The 25,562-nt window shown below is 35.0% G+C and overlaps 1 protein-coding gene across 1 annotated transcript in view; it reads left to right on the top strand.

Moving 5' to 3' along the window:
- Window positions 1-2,074: 2,074 nt before the first annotated feature.
- RHBDD1 (rhomboid domain containing 1) overlaps window positions 2,075-25,562 on the top strand; it is a 43,399-nt gene continuing 19,911 nt past the window's right edge. Inside the window, exons 1-5 of the mRNA XM_009574677.1 lie at window positions 2,075-2,595; window positions 5,926-6,058; window positions 15,352-15,440; window positions 17,108-17,158; window positions 22,015-22,134. Of these exons, the coding sequence (XP_009572972.1) occupies window positions 2,163-2,595; window positions 5,926-6,058; window positions 15,352-15,440; window positions 17,108-17,158; window positions 22,015-22,134 (826 nt within the window). The 5' untranslated portion in view covers window positions 2,075-2,162. The remainder of the gene's footprint in view (window positions 2,596-5,925; window positions 6,059-15,351; window positions 15,441-17,107; window positions 17,159-22,014; window positions 22,135-25,562) is intronic.

Here is a 25,562-nt window from a genome sequence, read left to right as displayed (position 1 = left end):
CTTTTCCAACCTTTATGATTCTATGTTCAAGAGGCCTGGTATAAAGTGTGTTTCTGCTGTTTCCACTCTGTTTTGGGCAAGACTTAGATGTTATGTAGCATCTCTGAGATTAGGCCATGCGAAAAAGTTCAGTGAATTTCCTTTTAATGTGGCAAATATGTTTACTTGCATTCTGTTCTACTACAGTTGTTTTGAGGATGCTACCAGGGTTTTTTTTCTTCTCTTAAAGTGCTATAATAAGCATAAATGCAATTTAAAGAGAAATCCAGAGACTAGAATAACTTAAACTTAACTATGAGAAATGGCGTTAATTAACTGTGTGTGTGAGCTAGCATGGAAGTATATGCTCTTCTCACTTATATATATAAGTAGAGGAGGTAGGCTGGCCCCTAGGTGATCATCTTTGATGTTCAATCCTGTGCAGGTGTTATAGTTCCTTTTGCTGTTATAGGATAACATTGTTTAGAGGCGATTTCCTTACTTATGTAAGAAATTTCCTTATTTATGTAATGTGTTCACTTACTTTGTGCGGTGCAACCTGATCAAATTATTAATGATACTCTGAATACCTAGAGAAAAATTTTTAGTAAAGTGTTTGCAGGCATTCCAATAGTCTGTAGAAATGTGCAAAATAGTAAATCCTAGTAGACGTAATGTGGAATGTTAAACTTTGCATCTTGAGCTGTTGTCCTTTTCTCCTTATAAAGGTGTCATTTTTTTCTGCTGTCCTCCAGAAGAATAGATTGTTGTTTGTTTATCTATTAAAAATGTTTACAGAGGAAGCATTTGATGTGATGAATTGGAAAGGAATTTAAACTAAATAAAAAGTTAATATATTAGCAATTTATTTTACCAATTTTATAATAAAACGGAAAAGAAGGTAACTGGAATGTTGAGATGAGAATTTTGTATATATCTAGATATTTCAGGAAGTTTCATTTGAAACCTGATGGCGAAGTTTTGAAGAATAAGTATATTTTGCTGGCTCTGCATAGTTGATACTTATGTATCATATTATGTATGCGTATCTTCAGTAGTTCAGCAAAGAATTGGCATCCTAGAGGTGGAGAAGAGTGGCCACGCTATTGTTGTGCCATCTTGGAGACTTTTGAGAACTAAAAATAGTACTGGCCAAGTTGAGGTAGCCCTCAGAAGCTACTTGAAATTCAGTGTCTCTTCCTGTCTTCTGCAGGTGGTTCCACTCTCTAGAAAGTCCACGTCACCTTGTGCTGTATTCTCCAATGCAGCTTCCTCTCTCCTCTATAGGCTTGCACGGGTTAGCTCAATGACCTTTCTCAGTTTCTGTCATAGTAACCCTATTTCTAGCTAGATCTAGAACTTTTATAGCCCTTTTTTATCCTCCGTTTTATCTGGCATAAATAGGACAGAGATGAATATTTTGCTGTAGCTGTCTAGAAATTTTATGTGCTGTTCTTGTATATGCTTTTCTCCTACAGCTTTTTTTCTCCATCGCATGCTTTTAAACTGAACTTTGAATTCTAGTCACTAGGAAAGCAGTAACAATTTTCAAAGCTTACATTTAGGAGTACTTAGCCGTGTCTCTGTTACTTTTTGAAATTATAACTTTTAATTTTCATTCTTACCTTGTATTGAATATTTGTAAAAGTTGGAAAAATGGTCATGAAAAAAAATGTATGTAGCAAAGATGGGAAGCCTGAAAACTGAGACTTTAGAGAAGAATTTTTAACTGGTTTCCTTCCTGAAATTTTAATAGTTGAGAGTGATATTAATGAGAACATGTCAAGAACACCCAGGAATTTTATAGATGAAGTAAAGCCTGTCCAGGGACATGAAAGAGAGGTTGCAGACTCCTTTTCTCATAATGCTTGTCTGGATTATCTGTATAAATCACTCTTATTTGTGTCATAGACCAGTTTAAAAATTGTGATTATTTCCCCCCCCACACTTGAATTTTTGTTCTGATTTAAAAAAGAGGTCTCAGCTGATTAGTTTGAAGAATTTGTTGTGTTTAAAAAAAAAAAAAAAAAAGCAGTGATGAGCTTGAAAACACCCCGTACATAATGTATAATAATGCAGATACCTTTTTTCTTTCAGAATTTCCAAAACTTGTATGGTTTTGAATTCGAACAAAAGACTGGAAATCGGGATAATCTTCACATTTCTTTGAATAAGAAGTAATAATGCAACGAAGGCAGGGAAGAGTCAATGCTGGACTGCTTTTGCTGCTTTATCAAATTTCTCAAGTTGGACTCCAGAACATTCCTTCTGTTACCCTTGGGGTACTTGCACTGAATATTTTTCTTTTTCTAAATCCTGTGAGGCCACTGCCTGAAGTGTGTATCAGTGTAAATGAAGGCTTCTACAGAAAGAACTGGCAGCGTTTACTGCTTTCTCCTGTCCACCATGCAGATGACTGGCATTTATATTATAACATGATTTCCATGCTTTGGAAGGGAATAATGCTGGAAAAAAAGCTTAAGAGCATATGGTTTGCATACATAATTGCAGTATTTGCAGTGCTGATTGGAGTTGTTTATATGGTGCTGGAATTCATGCTTGTGAAAATTCTGGATGATCCTTCGTATGAAATGAATTGTGCTGTAGGTTTTTCAGGTAAGGCACATAGTTGGTCCAATTTACATATGTAAAATTAAAATTTATAGGTACTATATAGCAATATCTGTTGAATGCAGAAAATGGATAGGTGTACATCCATATGCATGTATGTGGTTGTTATGTCAATAACATTATCCTGTTTTTTTTTATTTAAAGTACGTACTTTGGGTACATGCTGTACTCATGATGTCATTGGGACCTAGCATTAGAAGGCAGGCCCTCCTTTTCAACCTCTGAGAAAGGTGCTTCAACACCTCTGAGGGTTCCCTGTGGTATTCGAATCGGTACTAGTTGCAACATCCTGGTAATTGCTCATTTGGAGCTTCAGATACTCGCTGGTCACCCACCCTTTTGTAATGAGACATGCCCAGTTCTAATATTGGCCTTTATGGTGGCTGTAGGGGCCCTGAGTGTAACCTCTTCCCCTGAGGAATTTGGCTGCCTGTGCCCAAGGACAGGGCAGCTGCAACCCACCTCAGACTAGTGGGAAAAGAGGTGTGTGAGACAGCTGAGAAGCCTCACCGGGGGCTCTTTCCCCCATTGCTCAATAGCTGCTTTTAGGCTCAAGCCCTCTGCGTTGTCCCTGTCTGAGCTACTTTGCATCTGTGCCTGGCCATGTGCTTCTCTGACCTGGACCCTGATTTCACTTCCTGACTTTCTTTGGCCCGGCTTTGTCACGAAGATGTGCCTGGGGATCTGGGCTCCTGGCCAACCGCACTTACTGTCGCCAGCCTGCCCTGTGCACCTTGCCTAAGGACTGTGGGACTGGGTTCCTACTGGGGAGGTTGCTGCCTGCCTGCCTCGCTGTTCCCTTTGAATACCCTTCCTTTGTGAAGCATCTCCCTCTTGCTGTTCCCTAACAGTGACTACAGAACCCTACTGAATATTTATTACTAGTAGTAAAATGGCTGAAATAAGTGCACTCAGTCCAGTCTCAGCTGGACTTTCTAGGATTAGCTCTTGTATGGTACTCCAGGTATTGCTGGGTGATTTGTGGGGGAAGTGTGCTCTGTAATACTATTCTCTGTGAACAACTGGGAGGTGCTGCCATCGAGCTTCTTTTTGAACCTCTTCTTGTATCACTCTAGACTGTAGGATGAGAAGTTGAGTCCTAGAAATAGTGAAGAAGTATCTGTTTTGGGTATTCACTTAAATAATGCACCATCCATGTGAGGTTTTTCCTATATGTTCCTATCAGTCCATACCTAAAAACAGCTTAGTATCAACCCAGTTCTTACTAGGAATGAGAAGGGTGAATATTTCAAGAATTTATGATGAAACTTCTTTATACTATATAACTGGGAATATAATACTACCATGTAGTGTTGAGATTTCACGGTAAGTTTTTTTCACCAGATTAGTCTCCAGCTTCTCACTTAGCTAGATGGCAACTTGTATGTCCCTTTCCTCGAACCAACAGAAGGGAAGTTAGATTTAGTGATATAATTATCCAGGTGATGCAGGTATACGGCTTCCCATGCTTATGGCAAAAAGGACCACATTACTTGAACAGCAGTGGTGCTGGCAGACAGGACAAGCATTGGTGATGGGCCGGAGGGGGTCCCCATTTCATTCCTTACAAGAGACTCATGTCAGCCATACTACAATATTGGCTGGAGCATATGTTTTGGATTTTTTAGTGAATTAAAAAAAGAGCGGGACTAAGCCTCTAATCTACTAAGCCATTTGTGTAGAGGACAAAAAGTCAAGCTTTTTGTCAGTTTAGGGATTACGTAATTGGATTTTGATTTACATGTTCTGCAAGATAGTTTAGCTCTAGCATCGAGTACTGCAACCTGTTCTGATGTGACTTACCTTTTGTAGCATCTTTTGAGTATTCCAAGCTTGGAAATGTGGGACTGCAGCCTATGCGCACGTGCATTTGACCATTATTCGGGCAGCAGATTAAAGTAGCTCTGACAGAGTTAGTATCCATAGTTGATCTTTCTACACCTTCAACATTCTCAACATGACCATCAGCATAGGTAATTTCTCTTCACTTGAGGCAAGGGCATGTATATGGCACAGCTGTTGAAGAAAATATGAGTATTTTCCTGATAACAACTGTTTTTTTAAGAGCCAATCTGTATGCATATTTAAAACCTATTCACTGTACCAGGTTTTAAGAGTTTCAGGATGCCTAGATTTTTTAAAAAATTATTTTATTTTAAATGGATGAAACAGACCTTCCCCTTGTCCCCCTGTGTGGAACTTGACAATACACCAGGTCAGGCAGTTCCAATGGACACTTAAACCCTTAAAAAAAAAAAAAAAAAAGTAGTAAGAATTGAAGCTCTACAGACAGGGTTCTGGTAAGCCAAGGGTGGATTGGATGGAGATGATTCCTAAACTATGTTGCTGCTATTGAATATTTCTCGCCTTTAGTAAATTTATAGTTTCTGAACAAGTCTAGTTTTATCAGCAGCAAATGGCGTGAGCATGTGTGTATGTGCATACACACTTTCCTGTTTATATTTGATCCTAGAATAACAATATTTACATCACTGGATAGATTAAGGAATTTTGCTATCTCTTGTTTCCTATGCTGTTAGAAGGGGAGGGAAACCTTTTTCATGTTTTTATTTAGTGTATCTGTAGTGATGTTCAACTCTACTATCTTTTCCATGTCAAATCTTTTCCTTGTTGATTTTTCAGATTTTTTTTTTTCAAACAACTGTGTGCGCTTTCTCTTTAGAGGAACTTTTTCAAAAACGTTTTGGAAGTTCCAATAAATTATGTGAATTCATTCTGTCATATTGGCTATTGCTTGCATGATAAAACAGTTGCAGTCAATTAGAATTGAAAGATGATTTATTGTGATTAAAGGTGATTTATCTATTTTTTTTCAGACACAAGTGATTCTGGATATGTAAGATGATTTTCCATTAATTCAGAATTTGAGCCTACTGTTGAGCTTCACATGCATCTGTTTGTCTTGTTTTCAACAATGGCGTTTCTCAACTCAAGGAACATTTTTTTTTGAGTTCAATAATTTTGTCAATTATTTCAACTAGAACTCCCATTTTGAAATTATGTTTGTATTGTTTTGAATACCTGAATAGCTACAGTGAGTAGTCATATTAAAAAGCAACTTAGAATTGGCTGTTATACAAATATGTAATTTTTTATCCTTTTTTTTTTTTTTTAAGGTCACTGAAAAGCATCACTGAAAAAACAGCTTAGAGCTGTTGTTCTGGCATGCAACAGTATGCTTTGTGGTGCTGTGAAACTGCATGGTACTTCAATTTCAGTAGTTAAGTTGTTTCCATTTCTGTACTATTTGGGCACAACTACTTATCTCTTTATGTGATTTCTTCTTGTTTGCAGGAGTCTTGTTTGCTTTGAAAGTTCTTAACAATCATTACAATCCAGGAAGAGTCAGCAGTGTCCTTGGATTGCAGATATCCAGTAAATATGCTTGTTGGGTGGAGCTGGTGGCTATTCATTTAATCTCCCCAGGGTAAGTGCATTTAATACTTCGAAGTTAGGAGAAGAATTTTGGGCTATCTGAAGTAGTTTGAAATGTATTGTGAAGTATGTGTAGTGTTAGCTGGTATCCAAATGGAGTGTTGGGGCTACAATTAAGTGTTGAGGTTACAGTCTGTTTTTTTCCTTAACACCCTCTATTTGGAGCACATTTCAAAATAAAAAACTGAAATTCTGTGCCCAGAAGGCATTACTAAGTATTTGAGGGAAGATAACAAAAGTTGGTGGACAAGGAAAAGGGACATGCATTTTCAGCAAAGTAACCAAACTAATACACTGTAGTGCCAAGGGCTTCAGTAGCAAAACAGCATTCCACTGTTTGCTTGCTATTTCTGTCCTAGTCCCTTCTGTCCATTTGTTGTAGTCACTCCTGTAACTTATGATAAAGCTATCGTCCAGTATTGAGCAAATTCTATACATTTCACTGTCCTGCAGTCTTGCTGATTGTCTCCCTCAATTTTCCTGCGTGCTCAGTTCTGCCAGCACAGTTCATCTGCCCATACCTCTGTGAGAATAGTGCCTTTCTCTTCTTTAGCAGTTGATCTCTGGAGTTCTAGTTGCAAATCAGTAATTTTCTTCTATAATATTTTATAACTGTCAATCATATTGGAGAATATATGCGAAGTACAGACAGTAAACTTACAAACTACCAAATCATAGTTTATATACAATTTCCCGCTTTTCAGAAAGATTTAAAAAAAAAAAAAAAGAGGGGAGCAATACTGACATACTCTTCGTCAGATACTATGATACAGCAGATACAACATTTCCTAGACCAGAATGAGAATTCAAATATTACTTATGTTAAATACTGGTTTTATTGCTTTATGACTTACTGCCTGATTGAGTGCAGCAAGGAATCCTAGGTTAAAAGGCAGAAGAACTTCAGAGTGCTCTGTTCCAAATGCAATTTTGAGTGTGAGCTGAGAGGTCACTTGCATGGCATTACTAGAAGTATAAACACAAAGTTTTCAGTGCATTAAAAACATTCTTCTGAAAAATATAAGCTGTCATGTTAGCTGAACATAGCTTTTATTTGGTGATATGTTTAATAGTACTGTTTATTTTATTATTAAGAAAAATGAAAGAACATTATGTCTGAAGTAAAACCATGAGCATATCATACTGTATCTGGTAGAGGAAAAACATGAGTTTAGTGGTTGGGTGCTGTTGTTTTTGAGTTGCATTACTGCAGAAATGTCTTTGGGGTAGAAAGTGTATAGAAGGTCCAGAAATAATGTCAAAAACTTTTTCATAATTTTGTGGAAGCTTAGATTGCTGCCTGGTGTAAAGAACCTCTGCCTTGTTACGTGCAATCTTGATAGTTAGGACAATTTCACAGCACTTAAATGATAATGGGGGCCATAGAAAACAAGTAGTAATCTCAAAAAAATTCATGTCCCAGAACATATGTTTAATTAGTAACTGCCAACTGCCTTGAAATGAACCATAACAATTGTAGCTCTCAGAGCATTGCTCTTACATGCTCATCTGTGTGCTCAGGGCATGTTGTAATATTTGAAGTGTCTGATTAAATGGTGTTCCTTTGTAGATCAAGTTGCATAATTTAGTTTTGAATAGATAAGAGGTCAGTAATTGGGGCAAAATTCTGTCCAGTCAGAAAGACATGCAATAAATTTGGACCTGCCTTAGTGGAATGATGTGTCAGGATCACCTGAGAATCCATAACCAATGAAGGACTCAAAAGTAATGTTGAGGTGATTGAAAAGTTTGATTTGTGGGCTAGGAGAGGATTTAGGGTTTTACTGGCATCTGTTAATTCTTTTCTTTCTCATTAATGTTTTTGTTATGGGGAAATTTTAAATTTTAAAAGACGTGTAATATCTTTCTAATCTTTGCCTTCCGTAAGGACATTGAGATGTAGGCTTTTTATAGCAATCCTTGGGATTGTTTCTTTGATGGAAGAACAGGCATGTGAAAAGTTATCTTATGTTTAATCTCTATGCCTCTTCCAGAATTGGGCATGTGGTGTCTTAAGTCATCTATCCCTTTTGCATGGAGGTGCTTTACCTATACTCACTATTAAAGGAAAAGCTTATCTTTCAGGTTGTTTCTGAACTAACTCAAATATTTATCAGATTGACAAAGATGACGCTTTGGGGTTGGAAGCTGGACATTACAGTTTTTTTCAAACTTCTTTTTCAGAAAGTTAAGAGTAACAAAGGATGAAAATAATGGCAGAGTGGAAAGCAAGGAATGGAGAAGAGTAGAGGATGTTATTTTTTTTTTTCAGTGTTCAGAAATGCTGAGGTTTAATATTGTGACTGTCCAGAATTGCTCTTTTCGCAGTTTGTCAGAAATAGTGAGACTTGCTATTCTGGAGTTCAGAGAATCTCATAGGTGTCTAACATTTCTGTAGCTCACTGCATCTCTGAAAATGGACTTAGGCATTTCTCTAGGCCTCCTTTTGACCTGTGTTTTGGTAGGTTTTATAGTTGCTGACTTTCAGGTGTGTGAAAATTTTCCAGATCTGTGGATGATGCAATCCATAAAGTGTATAATCCTTGTTACTTGAGTTTTTTCTATTTTCTAAATTAGTTCTAGCCTTAAGTTCGTTTCCAAGTTTCTCTTCATAACTTTTTCTAAATAAACTCTATTGATAAGTGTTGTTCTGAGCCAGTTCTGTTGACCTTTTTCTTTTTTTTGCAACTTAAGATGCTTATTAGAGTTGTTCATCTTAAAAAAAAAAAAAGCGAAGACTTTGCAAACTGAGAACTATCCCACACAAGAACACAGCAACAGATCTACATTTGGCAAGAGGTACACATCATTGTCATAAGCATTCATAGCTGACAATTGAAAATGTTATACAGTTATAATGTATAATGAATCAACAATGACAGTTAGTTGTTGCTTCATTTCACCTGGGTTCAAGGATCCACGGGAAACCAAAATCTCAAACCAGATCATGGTCAAAACAGATAAACATAATAGGAATACTGAGCTTTTAATAAAAAAAAAACCACCCAAAAACAAAACCCAGAAAAATTAATTTATATATTTGAAAATATAAGAACATATTTTGACAGGCCTGGTTTTAAATTTTGATTATTTTGCCTTGTACACTTCACAGTCTCAACCCTGGTACAGCGTCTGGTGTGAATACAAGTATTTTGCATAGCTCTAATAAACTTAACCTCATGAGATCTTTTGTGTGTATCTATTTTCCTATTTCATCTGCTTTTTAAATTTCTCACTTGTTTAATGCTTAGGGATATCACTGAGTCATCACTGGTTATCAGTCAGATTTACTGTTGAACTGTTTATTATGCTGTTTACTGATGAGAACTGTCCCTCAGGAACAAAAGGGCTAAGAACAACCGATCAACCAAAAAAAACCCAGGTTTGACAGGAATGGCATTACGTGATGAGAACCATTTACAGCCTTTCATTCTTTTGTCAAACTTAGCTTTTACTTTTCTATGCTATTTTCACAGCATGTTACAAAATTGCTAACAAGTTTCCCATTTCCATTTAAAGAAGCAATGGCATTTTCCTGTATAGGGCTGTGTAAAACAAGTTGACTTTTACTTATGCAATCGTTTAATTTGGTTTAATTTGCATTCAGATAGGTTGTTTAGCACTGGTAAATTGACTACATGGCCTGTTTTCTAAGCAAGAGTAAATTTTGTAGCAAAGCGTTTAAATTGTCATGTGCAGATGACTGTGCTTGTGTTAATTTGGAAATAAATTATGTATAAATACATAGATTTGATTCCCATGGTCTCAAAAAATTAATTGTTTTTCAAAAATGAAGTTGGTCTAGATTCTTGTAGTACATCACTTTGATGTTATTCCTTTGTTTGCTTGTTCAGTGAATGCATGCTTCCTACCCTAGCCTTGGAATAGGAGATGCATGGAAGTAAGATCTTTCCACAAAAGACTGCAGCAATGGCTTAAGCTAAAGACATGCTTTTGTTGCTATATAAGTGGCAGAATTGTGGTAGAATTGCATGCGTAAATAATAATGCCTACCAGACTTTGGGGTTTGCTGTTAGGAAGAAGTTATGGAAGTCAAGTGATAGGTGTAGACTTCCTTGCTCTGATTTCATTTGTTGAGTCAGGTGGCTGACACACAGAATTGAAACAATTCAGGATAAATTCACCGACAGTGAGGAATTGATTTGAATTCATTGCGAGGCTACTGGAACAATAGTAATGTAAAAATTAATACGGAGAGTCTTGTAAACATTGGGTCAGAATCTCTCATATGTGAAAAGCAAATGCAGTCCAAATGGTTTTCCCTCTAGTGATACCAGTTTTCATGGAAATTACAAGCCAAATGAAAACGAAAAAGTATAATTAATTCTGTTTAGAAGATTTTTCTGAAGTAATGTGCACATCAGCTTGATGGCAGATGTCTTCAGGAAACAGTATTTAGACATATTGTATAATTATCATTAGTATGAAGTGAATGGTTGAGTTAAATAAGATCTCTGGGGATATCTACATTTTCAAACAAAAAGTTAAATGAGACATCATTTGAATTTCTTTATACCAGGGAGAACATTAGTTAATATTGATAAAGCTCATTGACATTTAGAGAAAAAACATGCAATTTAAAAAGTCAAGAACCCTGTTTTTATTCCCATTCAAAGTTCAGCTTGTATTATAGAAACTGGAAATTGTACTGTGGAAAAAGAAATTGTCTGTCAATTTTTCTTTATTAACCAGCAGGAAAAAACGCAGTAGTTTATCATGTTGCAATCAGGAGAATGTTTCTTCATTAGTCTAACTGAAAAATAACCGTCAATTTTTACCTAGTAAAATATACATTCCAGTCAAGACATTGCTATTCTTATGAATAGTGTAAAAAGCCTATTTTGGAATCGGTTGATAATGGAGGTTGCTTTATCGCTGATATTGTAAGAGTTTTTAATTATATCCAGGATTATTTACTGTATATAAAAAGCAGAAAAAAGGAGTAACCTCAGGTTTCTGGATTAGACAAGAAAGAAGAGTGGAATTTATAATACAAGTGAAAGGAGCCTTGGTAATATGTGTTTGGACAAGACTTCTTCACACAACTCATTCTGTGCTTTTTGTAAACTGTTTATTAATTTCTTTTCAGCCAAAATCCATGGCATTTAGTTCTAAATTTTGCATATAATCCTGCCTTGTGAAAACAGTTGTAGTTTTGCCATTAACTTTAATGTCTGCAGATAAAACTCAGACAGCCTCATAGGCAAGAAATCCATTATGCAAATTTTTAAAAAAGGCAATCTACTGAAAAATTAAAATTCACTGTAAAATGTAATAAAATGTCAAGAAGAGCAACATTGAAGTATTGTTCCAGATTAGTTGTTCAAATATATTTAAGTTCATCGGAAATAGGAATATCCACTTTGGATAAGGCATGTGGATAGAAGAACGTTAATTGCATGTGTAAAACAGTTATTTTATGTAATTTACTCAAATTGAATAATTCTAGTCTACTTTTTTATAAAATAAAGATTATAGAGGATCTAAGTGAATCTGATCTCAGAACAAATGCTCTGAGTGATAACTTCAGAAGGACAAACGTATACGTTTATATATAAACATATATGTGTGTTTATATATAATTTATACTTATCAATATTTAGTCTAATGCACTTTTAAAGATCATCACTGTAATAAACTCTGATTGCTCTTTGCAGGGTCTTAGTAGCCCTCTTGTTTTCCCTTGTGAAGCAGAGGCAAACATGGGGCAGGATGGGCCCTAAACCCAGCAGGATCTGGGAGGCCTCTGCCTCATCTGGATGGAGACCCCCCGGTTTCTCCAGGCAGTCTGTTCTACTACTAAAATATTTTTAAATCTGTTGCTGTGACTTACGTCCGTTACTCCCTATCCTATGGATAGAGAATGTGGCAAGTGTATTCATTCCTATTTGTGACAATATTTTCCATAGTTTAAGGTTATTGTATCTGTGACAGAATTCTTCAGTAGACTTAAGTGACTGTGATCCCTTCAGTCTTTTCTCGGAAGTTGTTTTATGGGCTCTCTGGTTTTTTTTGTGCAGTATGCAAAAAGTAGGCTCAGTTCTCCAGCTGAGACCACTGAGTAGAGTGGAAGGCTGCTTCATTTACTTCCAGATAGTGCTCCTGTTGACGTATTTCCAGTAAAATACTTGTCTTTTCTATAGTGGTGTGACATGTTGATCTGTGCTTTATTGTATAGTTCACTGTGTGCCCCAGGTTCTATCCTGAAGCTCTCCTACTAGCCAGTCACTTCTAGCCTGCTTGTATAGTTGATGACTTCTGTGGTATGTTCAGAACTCCGTATTTGTCTTTAGTGAATTGCACCCTATTTTTTTCCAAACCACTACTTCAATTTTGTCAAGGTTGCTTTAAATTGTAATACCATCTCCAGTGACCCTTACAGCTTCTCTTAGCTTGTCATTTGTAAATAATATTTGGAATAGACTCTTGCAGAAATCCACTTGATTCGTATCCCAAGTTTGATAATGAATCACTGATAAGTATTAAGTCAGGCTTACCGACCACTTAGGGATCGGATCTGCTTAGTGTAGTTTTAGAGTTTAAGGTTTTTAAGCCTTCTTTATGACAAATGCTGTGAGACAGTGCTGCATTCTTACAGCATGTGTGACATCTGCTAATTCTCCCTTTCCGTGAAGCTTGTTGCCCTGTTAAGGAGGAATTTTGGTTGATTTGACATGATTTGTTCTTGACAAATCTGTTTTCTGCTTCTGGTGTTCTTACCTTGGTTGTATCTACAAATTATGTTGAACAAATAGTTTTATCTGGGAACAGAAGATAGTGATTAGTTTGTAGTTCTCTGACTAGAGGAGTCCTCCTTCTCTTTTTTTTTTTTTTTTTTTTCCTTCCCTCTCCTCTTCTATTCCCTGCTTAATAATGCGTGTAGAAATACCCTTACAGTCCTCTGGAACTTTACCTATCTTCAAAACAGCTGGGAAAAGATACAAGTGAACTATTTCAGAATTTTGCTACATGTTTTTTTTTTTTCCATTTGTTTTGACAACTTTAAAAGTTTTTAATGAAACGGCTTTTTTTTTTTTTTTGTAAAATTGCATATTATCTGTATGTTTTAGTTGTTACATTTGGAAAATATCTATAAAGAAGTTTTCCATACCACAAATGATACCAAGCATTAGCAAAAAAAGGTATTAAGTTATCATTTGAGTAAATTACAATATATCGCATTTTAAAATGAAGTAATGTTTGCTTAACTTGTCTGTAACATTAAGCATTTTGTTAACATAGGGGAAGCTGTCTTTTTGTACTCTACAGAATTGCTTTTCCTTAGTAATTACAGGTAGCAAGGTGCTACTGTTGATCACACTCAAATTAATTTTATGATAGCATATGGTGAAAATTTGATGTGATTTATCAAATGTACTCATTTTCTGCATGTCAGTGTTAGTATATATGTGTGAGAATGTATCTGATATTATTTTTCATTTAGAAAACCCTATTTAAGGATTTTCATTTAGAAAACCCTGTTTAAGCATTCATTATAAATTTCTACTCCTTGAATATAATTTATAATTAAACAGTCAGTAGTGTTTAGGCATCTAGTACACTAACTTGTTCAATAGACATGAAGTGGAAATTATCCCCCTAAGAACTTTCTAAAGTTGAAGGTTTTTGATTATTCATGTTGTGTAAATATACAGTTTCACTGTATTGCAAGCAAAGACCTTGATTTTTGGGTTTTGTGGAACAGTGTTGTGCTCAGACAAACCAAGATGAGCATCAAATTTGTTTAAAACACTGCCAGGAATATAGGTGAATCAATCTCATGTTGGTGATTTCTAGAATAAGGCATCTTGAAGTATTCAATGTTTTCTTTGTACAGACATTTGCCAAGTCAGGCATGTCTTTTTCACAAATTTGGAAAATCTGTTCCAGAAAAATCTGTTTGGAAAATTAGTTCCTTGTAGATGCTTTATTTTGCTAGCTACCTCTTACCTATAAATTTTCACATCAGCATTTATGTGTTACTCTTAAAAAAATTGTTGGTTACTTATGGGAGAGAACCGCAGCTCTGCATAGCAGAATACAAGTTTGTGGTTAAGTAGGTGGCAAAAGAGTGAATTTAGATTTGATCTTTATCTCCCTCTAGTGACACATGCATTTTTTTGTATACTTTTACCAGTGATGCCTGGAAGTTGTATTGTCATGAGTACATGTGCTATCATCTGTGTAACTTTTGGATTTCTGACTGGAATGTAAGAAGTGTAATGTTTAAATCTCTTTTTACGTTAAACAGAAGTTTCATTTCTGCTTTATAAAGGCAAAAAAGGTCATATTACTTGAATCTTTGGACAACCAGTATAAATCCAGTGGACTGAGTGTTTATAATTGCATATACTAGGAAATCTTAATATTTAGTGTATTGGCTTCTCTAACTTCATAATAGAGGTGAACAATTTACAAATAATGTTTAAACCTGGTTAAACTCAGGAGATTTTACTCTTAATTAATGTCTAAACCTGATTAAATACGAAAGAGTTTAACTCTTAATTTAAATGCTGAAAATTGGTTTATGAATTTAGAGTACCCCATAGTCATGGCAATACTTGGAGCAAATCTCCTTACTTAGTGTAAACGTGTGCTTCCATGTTGATGATTTCTCAAAAGACTCTAGAGCCTTTTCATTCTATATGCAAATGGACAATGATCTTTTTTGAAGGAAATCGTTGGTATGTATAGAAAAGAATTTGGATTTGGATTGCATTTCATTCATTGGTCTTTTAATTTTGAAGGTACTGTGTTACAAAGATTGCAACAGATCTGCATTCGTGCTTATCTCAGACTAATTGTATGATTGTATTGATAGTGCAGTGGAAAGTACTGTATTTATGCTTTCACTTGAAACTAAATGGTTTTGGTAGATCCTACCTAGACATTTCAGCGTAATTCTGTGGATTTACTTTTTTATAGATTAAAACTAGTTTCCTACTTCAGTAAGTCTTTACTTTAAATGCTTTTAGGGAAACGGTATTGTATCCTTTAAAAAAGCAATTAAAATGATCTCTCCAATTAGTTTCCAGCTTCTTCAGGATATTTGTTAGATACTTTTCTGTAACTGTATATACCTAGCAATTTTATGGTAGTTATGAAGAAAGAAAACTTGGCACTGTGTCCTTGCAGGCAAGTAATTTCTCTATGCTTGGTCTCACTCAGGGACTTTCTCAGTTGCAACAAATTCTGCACTCCTTATTCTGGATCCCTACAAAAAGTTTTCCTTCACAACACTCACAAGATTTTCCTTTCTTGTAGGACTTCTTTTGCTGGGCATCTGGCAGGGATTCTTGTTGGATTGATGTACACTATGGGACCTCTGAAAAAGATAATGAAAGCTTGTGGAGGTATATAATTTTGTTCAATTTGTAAAATCTCCATAAGAGACACTTTTATTTTTAAAATTCAGTAAGTCTTGCATATAGAAATTCAGGCCATTCCAGTAAGTTTTTAGGCAATTAAAGATATGCTAATTATTAAAGTGAATGCAGAAGAAAAAATCAACTTTTTTTTCTTAAATATGGATGATAAGAATCAGTAATTGTGTCTTTCAGATATTTTTAGTTAGAGGGATATCCTTTACCCTTCTTTTTAAATGTTTATTTGGAGTAAAATATTTCATATAAGATGTAAATGAAAACGTCACTTTAAATGAAGTGTGGTGAAGCCATAAAAATATGCCAGAACACAATATATTTCCATGTTGATTTCTACTACTTCTGTCCATTCTAGGGCAGTCCCTGCAGTTTGAAAAAGGTTGTGGGAAGCTTGAGAAATTGTTACCAGAATTCTCAAGCTTTCCAATGATGTATTACTACACCTTTTCATATTGTAGTAATACTTATTTTTAAAAAAGATTATATCTTTAGATATCTTTCGTCTAACCATTGTTTTAAATACAGCCCTGCAAACTTTTACATGAACACTCCCATAAATTTCAGTGTGTTAACTGGAAGTTTAAGCCCTGTCACAACAGCTGTGCTGGGGTTGGTTGTCAGAATAGTTGTTTTTTATGTCTGATTACTTAATATGTTGAGTACTTTATTCATGACTGTGCCATCAAGTTGACCATGGATATGGTGTTTGTATAGTGGGAAATTATTTGTTCAGATGTGTATGCTTTTCACAGGAGGTTTTATTGCAGTTTGGTGATAGAGTCTGTAAGTCATATATGTTTAGCAGTTTTAAGTGGAAAAAGAGAGACCTAAGCATCAGATTTCCTAGCCCACTGGAGTGAACAGACATTAAGTGTCACATTAGTTAAATGTTAATATTGCGTGTTTCTGTGGCATGGGGGGCTATCTGATGACTATTAGGACAGTCAAGCATTGGATCGCACTACCTAGGGAAGTTCTGCAGTCTCCATCCTTGGATGTTTTCAAGATTTGACAAGATAAAGTCCTGACTGAGTAACCTGGTCTGATCTCATAGCTCCTGCTCTGAGTGGGAGTTGAGCTAGCGACCTTGTGACGTCCCTTCCAAACTGAATTATCTAGGATTCTGTGATAAAACCCATGGTACTGTTAGTGAAACATGCTATGGAGATCCTGCTGCTGTGAAGGTTGCTGTGTGACTAAGACCTGGAGGAAGGAGTGTTCCAGTACACAGGTCATCTTTTTCTCCTGTGTAGCAGAGCAGAAACAGTGGAGTGTTATTCCACTCCTCAGTTTTCTGTGCTTTAACCCATTTTTACCAATGTACAATCTCAGTGGAGAAATTATTTGTTACATGTTCTGGAGAATATTTGTTAGGTTGGTTTGCAGTTTTCGAGGCTACATGGGTATGTTGCTTAAACATGGCACACTATTATAAAATCTGGAACAACATACAAGCTTACCAATACTATATCCTCTCACTGATGCAAAAAAAATTCATAGGTACCCATTGTTTCATATTTGTATCTTATGAAACAGACTCTGAAAGAAAGACTACTTTAAATTGGATTTTGTATTTTGTAAAGAAAGACAATGTGGTTATTTTATTCTGATAGTACCTGCATTATTCTTATATTTAGGTGGCATTTCTTCATTCACTGACCCTGCCAGGCCAAGGGACTACTATTCAGGTAAGTACTCTCAGCCACTTACCTAAAAGCTTATTCTAGCTTTTAAAATAGTGTCATCATTTTTGCTAACGATAGAAAACCTCTGAGAAGCTAGTTAAATGGAAACATATATAATATACAAAATATTCTGCACATACGTATACTTGCTAAACTTATATTACTTCTCTGGCCATGTCTCACCCTTCTTTTTTAGGGAACTGTGTGGATGTATCTTGTACAAGAGGCTTTAAACCTCAAATTAGGGTCATGACTTCATAAAATGCTACCCCTGGGGAAATACCATCCCTTTTGCAGAAGGTGCAGCAGAGGGGAAATTGTGTCTACTGAAGGCAGCCCTTTGAACCTCGGTAAATTTGCCCTGATCTGGCAAATTTATCTATGCCATTCCAGGATTTTTTTTTCCCCCCTCCAACAAGGAACTTCTTCCTTTGAACGCTTTTTGTATATCAAGTAATTTACATGCAAAAAGCCCACTCCTCTCCAGAATAAATCTAGGCTATCTTCACAGTATATAGATGGATAGTTGGAATACTAGTATACTTTGGAGGTAGCACGTTTGATTCACTTCTCATGCAGAACATTGAGTCATTATATATGGAGTGTATAGAAATAATAGGTGGAGGCCTTGTCTGGGAGGGACAGAAGAGGAGCCAGCTGTGAGAAGGGCTGTGTGTTGGATCAAAGCTAAGGGATGTATAGCCTAGTGTATCTTACCTCCTACAGTGATTTATACTGTTTCCTAGGCGTCTGCTCTAAGAGCAGGATAAATATATAGTGATAACTCCCTCAGATATCTGCCAGTGTGCAGTGGCTTGTGGTTTAAGGATGTTCTCAGCAGAAAGTTTTATGAGAGAATTTTGTCTTTAATAGCCTGCGATGGATTCTTCTTCCATGAATTTGTCAAAGGCTCTTTGAATTGGCATGAACTCTTTTAACACCTACAACACCACAGAAGAATAATTTCACAGTTTACTTCCTGGTGTAGAATCTGTCATTTTTGTTTGTTTTGAACCTGATAGCTGCTAGTTTCATTTGATGCGCATTAATTCTTCTCTGGGAAGGGAAACCAAACCTTCATTCTTTATGTATTTTCTTCATATTCTTTATGGTTTTATAGACTTCAGTCCTATACTCACCATAGTCATCTTTTTTCTCTGGTTGAAAAGCTGTAGTCTATATGGTTGCTTATATGAAAACTATTTCATACGTTTGATCATTCTTACTGTTCTCTGATGTTTAGTCATGCAGGGGTTTTTATTTTTTATAGTTTTTTATAAGTGAGATGTGCTTACTCTGAGCCACAGTGAGCCAAGATCAGTGCTGCTTTTATTCTCCGTGATGGATTTTGTTTTCCATGACCTTACCTCTAATTTTATTATTATGTTAAATAATTCCCACAAGTGAAATTATGGGCCCTTGAATATTTTTGAAGCATTTTTTTTGTAATTCCTAACCAAAAGATCTTAACCTACTTTCCTTACCAACAGTAACAAAGGTTGTTGTAACTTAAAAGTATATTTACACAGGACTTCCATTATTCCAGTTCTCAAGTCAAAAAACACTTGATCTAAAGGCCAATAAAGAAATAAAACAAAAGTAATATTGTGAAATGAAATAAGATGTAAACATAGACTATGTAGTGAGCATGAGCTACCTGTTTCCATGACTGGCAGTCTCAGCCCAGTTAAAGATGTTCATCTAGCTACAGGTACTGTTCAGTCCACCACGGCCCAGGTGTGCTGCTTGCATTGCTCTGTATTCCATGTTCATAGAGATTAAATCTTCCTTCACTATTCCAGTATAGCAGGGTGGTGGAAACTCTAAATATTTATATCGGAAAAGGTACTTCAATGGCTAATGAAGATAAGAATTTGTACTTGACATTTAAACTCCATAATCTATGCAGGCACTGTACAAACACCAGCTGCTTGGAGCTTGGGTGGGTGTAAAAGACCACCCTTGTGCAATAGGAGCAGATTATGAATAGCCCTTTACTTTTTCTTTTCCAGCTCTTCTTAAGCAGGGAGAAGGGAAGAGATTTCCTGTAATATATCTAGCATGATGGGGGGGCTACATAGCACATAGCACCTGAGGGGAAAAAAACTTTAGTATGCTGACAACAAAGAAGTCTGCGGGTTTTTTGCATGTCTTCGGCAGTCCCTGAAGTAGCCATGCTATTGCTTTGAGTTGTTGTGGACAAAAGGGGGATAAAGGAAAAGGGTTAACCTGAATTATCCCGTATTCCAAGCTTGGCTTTAGATGTAACTACTTTTTTTTTTTTTTTGTACTAAATTCATTTCTCTAAAATGACTTACAAGTGCAATTTGAAAAAATATGTACATTTGTTATGTTCATTCCCTGTGTATATACTTTGTAATTGTATTTTATCCTTTTTGCAGAAGACTCTATGGAAGATTTAACCTTTTGCTTGGTGTATGATATATGTAATAAATTTGACCATCTGTGGATTAAGAAAACTCTCTCTAGTGTCATAGGCTAATGACATACACAGTACATCCTTACCTTGATTAATTTTTCATTTTCTGGTGTTGCTGATTTATTACTATCTGCCTTTAAATACCAATTTAAATGGAAAAATAGATGAAGTTATGGTCAGAACAGATTTTATGAAACAGTACAAGGAAACAGCTTTAGAAGAAAAAAATTCTTTTAAGTGTAATTTTAACACATTTAGTATTTAGTAACTGAATTAGATTTTCTGTAAATGCAGTTCATGAATAAAGTATTAGGACATTTATTTTGATTGATAGGAATACCTTGAACATGTCGATGTTACCTAACTCTTTCTCATTGTAAAATAAAAGATTACAGCTTTCTGAGCACTTACAACTTGATGACAGTGTAAAACATCAAACATACAAAAATTTACAGTGAAAGAACAAACTTAAAATACGACATCCTTTTTCTTTCATCAGATAATTTCATGCTTTTAATACCAGAATTTTTATAGTCTTCATGCATGCAGTTTTGAAGCCTCCAGAAAATAAATTTATAGCTGAGAAAATGTTCATTCAGATTAACTTAATGCAGAGGGGAATGAGGGGAATACATGAAGATTGCATCCAAAGTGTGTGTGTATATAACAGCTAAATGGTATCCTGCAGTCAGTTTCATTTTCTGCAGAATTAGGTCTCTTAAATATAGCCAGTATGAATTAAAGGCTTTTAAAGTGTGTTAAAAATAAATTCATACAGATTGACTGTAATTCATACAGATTAAAGAATAAAAATAATCTTTTACAACCAGAGGAGTTGCTGACCATTTGAGAAATGGCAGAATTTCAGGTTACTGGAGGATAATACAAAGTGTTCACTGCAGATGTATGAAAATTCTCCCGATGTCAATTGCATGTTCCAAAAAGGAAAAATTTGCAAGCGGACAGAATTGCGTTTTTTTCCTCTATGTGTGTGTATAATGTATATATACATCTGTGTGCACATACATGTGTATATAAAATATATGTCGCTATATTTGCATAATACACGCAGGGGAATATATATACTCCTGTATAGAATAGTGTGCAATCACTCTGTTCAATTTTTCCTGCTTTTTCTGTATAACTTTAAGATAGGGTATTCCTATTTTCATTTGTCTTAAGGTTCTAGAGCTTGGGATTTTTTTCTTTAACACAATCATTTTTTAAAAGAAATTACGTGTCCTCACTTCATAGTCTGTGCTTGTAATCACATAAACTCCACAAGAAGGTTACATGTGGAATCCGTACAACTAATGAGATAACACAAGACTATCATTGATGCTAATAAATCTGAAGATAAAGGGAAATGGCATGCTGTATTTGTTACATATAAAAATATTTCTAATTATTTAATTTTGAAAAACTTGTGTACCTTTTCTATCAGTTGGAAGAAACTGGCTGCATTTCTGTACTTTGGTTCTTCAAAATCCCCTGTCCAGCTGTCTGGAAGAGAAATTAAAATACCACCCAAAGCTTTGTATTTTGAAGATGCAGAAATGGAATAGAAAACCAGGACTTTTCTCCTTAGTTTTTCTCACTTTAGATTTTCTGTGCTCAGGCAAGATCAGATTGTGTTAAAGGGAAGAGAGTCTTGCTCAATTCTCTAGCCAAGTAATTTTTTTTCTTTTAAATCCCATGTGTTTGGGTGGATGATAGTTTGTTTGTGCTTGGTTTTGACAAACTTTGCCAATGGTCAGAAATTCTTGGTTGTCAGTACTGCAGGCAACATACAGTGATTGTGACGTTAGATGAGATCTAAGGTGTGGTGGGTTTTTTCCAGGGCAGATGTAGCTGTACAATAGCACAATATTAGCTCTATATATTACAAAAAAATTTGAAGGAATCTTTTCCCATGTGTCTTCTAGGTCCAAACATTACTTGAATTTACGATGACATTGGCATGTATTGTTTATGGACACTGGGGGGAAGTGAGAGACAGGTGGGAAAAGGCCTGAAACCTACCTGTTTTGTTGTTGCTGTTCTAGTGATGTTAATAAGGTGCCCAAGTATTGACAAATAATGTTAAAAGGAGCTGATGAAAAGTGTCTTTCAATTTCTATGTGAAACTTCTTAATAATGGCAATTCTATGACACTTATTTATAACAATTATAAAAAACTGAGACGTTTGATCCCTCTTTTTTCTGTTGTTTTTCTCTCTCCTGTTACTATAGTCTGGCTTTGTAAGTTAGAAATTGATTCATGGCATATATTGTGTAAGTAATTGAATCCTAATATTTTTTTTCTGTCCCAAATTAAAATAATTTGTGGAAGAAAGATAGCATAAAGATAATATCTGATTTCACACCCTCCTACTGAGTAGCAGCAATTTATTTTCTTTATTTTCTATTCATTTTACAGAGTATTATGGCGATCCAGGTTATCAATACAGAACGCCAAGGAGCTATTATGATTATACAGGTGGGCTTACTGAAGAAGAACAGCTTGAAAGGGCAGTGCTAAACAGTCTTAATGAAAGAGGTAGGAATTTTATTGCATTTTATATTTTAAGTTATGATTCATACTGAGAAGGGAGTGAGGGGGGAAAAAAAGATGTATTGCTCATTATTTATTTTCAGTATTTTGGATATATCTTTGGAAACAGATGAAAGTTTCCTGGTAGAATTTTCAGCGAATGCAGTGTGAGGATGCCGTATCATTCTCTTAGTGTAATTCCATTTATTCATAATTGTGTACTGTTTGATTACCTTGCTACTGCTAGAGTAAAAGAAATGCTTTTATAACAAAAAACCCTTAAGTAAACTAAGTTGCCATGCCAAAAAAATCTTCCAATACTCTAAAGTAGTATGAAGTGGTATAATAGAAGAATTGATGTTGCCAATATTCAAACTTTCTCTGTGTGTATATTTTTGCTTTTTATACAAATTTAATTCACAAGCAATATACTGACTTCTTATTCTTCACACTGTCCTTTTCTACCTTAAAGGAAGCTTATATTCTAGCTAGCTGGAAGAAATAAAGAAAGCAAATATACTAGCTAGCTGGAAGACCTAAAAATAAAAAGATAGACATGTTTAGAAATAAAAATGGTTTTTGTTTTAACTGAAATTTATTGGTTAGATTGGTATAAAATACATTCATTAGGATACCTTTTATCTTTTTATAATGTAAATGAAATCAAGAGGAGAAAGAATACTTTGTAAAATCTATTTCTCAGCTTCTGAAAACTTCAAGACGAGGGAAAATTTGTTTAATAGGACTGACAGCACATTATTAGAGTATCGTGTGTAAAATTTACATCACACAGGCAAAATTTTTATATTGAAGTGATAAGGGGCAGAAATGAACATAATATATGTTGTCTGGTATTGAGATAGTTTTTCATAGCAAACATTGCTTCCTCTTTAATCTGTTGCATGTCAATATGGATTCTTTCGGGAATTCAGCCAAAGACTTTAGGTGCTCCTTAACTTAAGAAATCTGAAAGATTTCTTTTAAATTTGGTGAATCTGTAACATTTAATCTTAACAAAAATAATAACCTGACTAAGTATCTTATCAATGCCATTTTACTTTTTCATAATCTTGGTATTCTATCTTCCTGAGTGCGAGGAAGCATTTATTAGGAAAAAGATACAGAAGCCTCTACTGTAACTGCAACCCTTAAAATGCAGAGCACCATTCATAAATCTCAGCTCAGAAAATTAATTTACACCACTGTGTTATGGCTGTCGGAGAAATACCAGGCAAAACATGAAAATGTATATCTTGACAAATCATCATCACTTTTACTTTCATACCTTCTGTGATCCTATTTTTTATTATGAAGAACATGTCATGTTATCTGGAAGATGGTTTTAAAAAGGCAGCAGATGAGGCAAGATTGTGATAGGAAAAGGCTTTTCCAGTTTGAAGAATTCATTAACATATTTTTAAAGTAAATAGGGCTTTTTGCTTTATTAAGTTTGCATCTATTGTGAGAGTCACCTGGCAGGCAGAAGTACAGACTTTTAGGGAAATTAGGGGGGTTTTAAGTAATTTTTTTTTTCTAGTTATCTTCATTGTTGTGTTCACCTTTGTTCTTTAAGTGTAGTTCTGTCTAACTGTCCCTCAACATTGTGAAGGTAGAAACTTTAAAAAAAAAAAATTTCTACAGAAAGATTATTACTGTAATATATTTGTTCTAGAAATGATTGCAATCTGAGCAGTCCCATTTCAATCAAACTGTACTGAAAACCTTAAAAGATAGCAAGAATCTTAGCTTTCAAATAAATCAATAAAATAGCATTTAGTGGTTTGTCAGCAAAAGATAGTGAATTAGTTACTGTTCATGCTGTCTTAGGAATTTTTAAAAATTCCGAACAAAGTCATATCAATATATTGTCCTGTGTAAGTATAGATTTTGGGGAGGAATGGGTCTAAAATGAGTTTTATTATAAGGATACTTTTTATTTTACTGTCGTTTTTACATGACATTTTACATCATTTTTAACATAGAGTTTGAGAAAGAAATCCTTCAAAGCTTTTAATATTAAGTGTTTTAAAATGTTATCTGCAAGAATGAGCCATGTTTGTGGGTTTTTTTGAAACTATCAAGGAAATAGAATACGAATAACTGACAAAATTGCGATAATATAAATAACTAGATATTATACTATTACTAAAGGCTATACTATATTAAAGGCTTTCATGTGTCAGTGTGGAACACCTGAAGCTTTCATTTGTAGCCTTAAATAATCTACATCACTATAGGTAAGTAAGTATTTTTTGTCAGCTTGTATTTGGACAAAGATAAGTTTTCAACTGTAAGAGGGAATATATTCTTATTTGGAGAATGGCCTTTGATGAAACATGAGATAGAATTTAAATAGCATCTCTAAGTAAGTATATCTCACTGGTAGATAACTGTGGCGTACCAAGTCACATATTTAACTTCAATTTGAGACAGCAGCATTTCTTAAGACTATGGCAGTGTCTGTTTTTAGTGCTAGTTATAGTTTTTAAGCCTCACAGATAAGTGAAGCGGTAAAACGTATCATTGTATATTGTTTCCAGTGTAGTTTGATGTGATCAAGTATGTATAGATGTTGTTTTCAGTGGCTTCACAGGAGTGCTTTAATTTTGCACCTCTTTCTCCTACCTGCTGGAGCACTTTAGTTTGGAAAAGCAAGACTTTAGTGCTGAATTCTTAAAATATTTCCTTAAACAAGCTGCTTAAAGGTTAAGCTTGCCTATAGGCAGATGCCTTCTTTCACAAATAAAGTAATACAATGTATTACACTTGTATGTAATTGATCATACCTGTTTTAGTGACACAAAGGATAAGATGAAATTTACTGTGTTAATGAGCAATTAGGATATTCTTCCCTGTCAGTTTGAAAAATAATTAGCTTCAATGAGCACTGTCCTTTTTCCCTAAAGCATGACATTCACAGTTGCTTGCAACTACATGGATGATGAAACAGGTACTTAACATGACTAAAAATTGCATAAAATAATTTGAAATAGATAGCTAAATGGATGTAAAAATAGGTACCACAATCAAAATTTAGGGCTCTCTTTCCTTATTAATTTTTTTTTTTCCCCCCAACTATGACATTTAAACCATCACAGATGCTCTGTAGCTTCGACAAAAAAGTATTGCAGTTTCATCGATTGATTTTTTTGTTTTGTTTTGTTTTTTGTTTTTCCCTAGTTGGACAAATGCATTTATTAGGGTTTTTAGGCCGCAAAATGTACCATTACGGATTTGGAATGTTGATCCATTCTTTAAATGGATCTTCTTACTGTGTTAGTATCCTACTAGGCTATTAAAAGAATCAGTGGCATAGTACAGAATTTCCTGGTATCAGTTGTCCACAACTGAAAACTAATTTGTATTAAGACATGCATCGAGTTTAAGCTCAGTAGTTACTCTTCTATAATCCCATACATGGGTTATCTAAACCC

The sequence above is a fragment of the Fulmarus glacialis genome, unplaced genomic scaffold (genome assembly GCF_000690835.1).
Source record: "Fulmarus glacialis isolate BGI_N327 unplaced genomic scaffold, ASM69083v1 scaffold9593, whole genome shotgun sequence".
NCBI classification, from domain to species: Eukaryota; Metazoa; Chordata; class Aves; order Procellariiformes; family Procellariidae; genus Fulmarus; species Fulmarus glacialis.
This window is presented reverse-complemented; position numbering and strand designations above follow the sequence as displayed.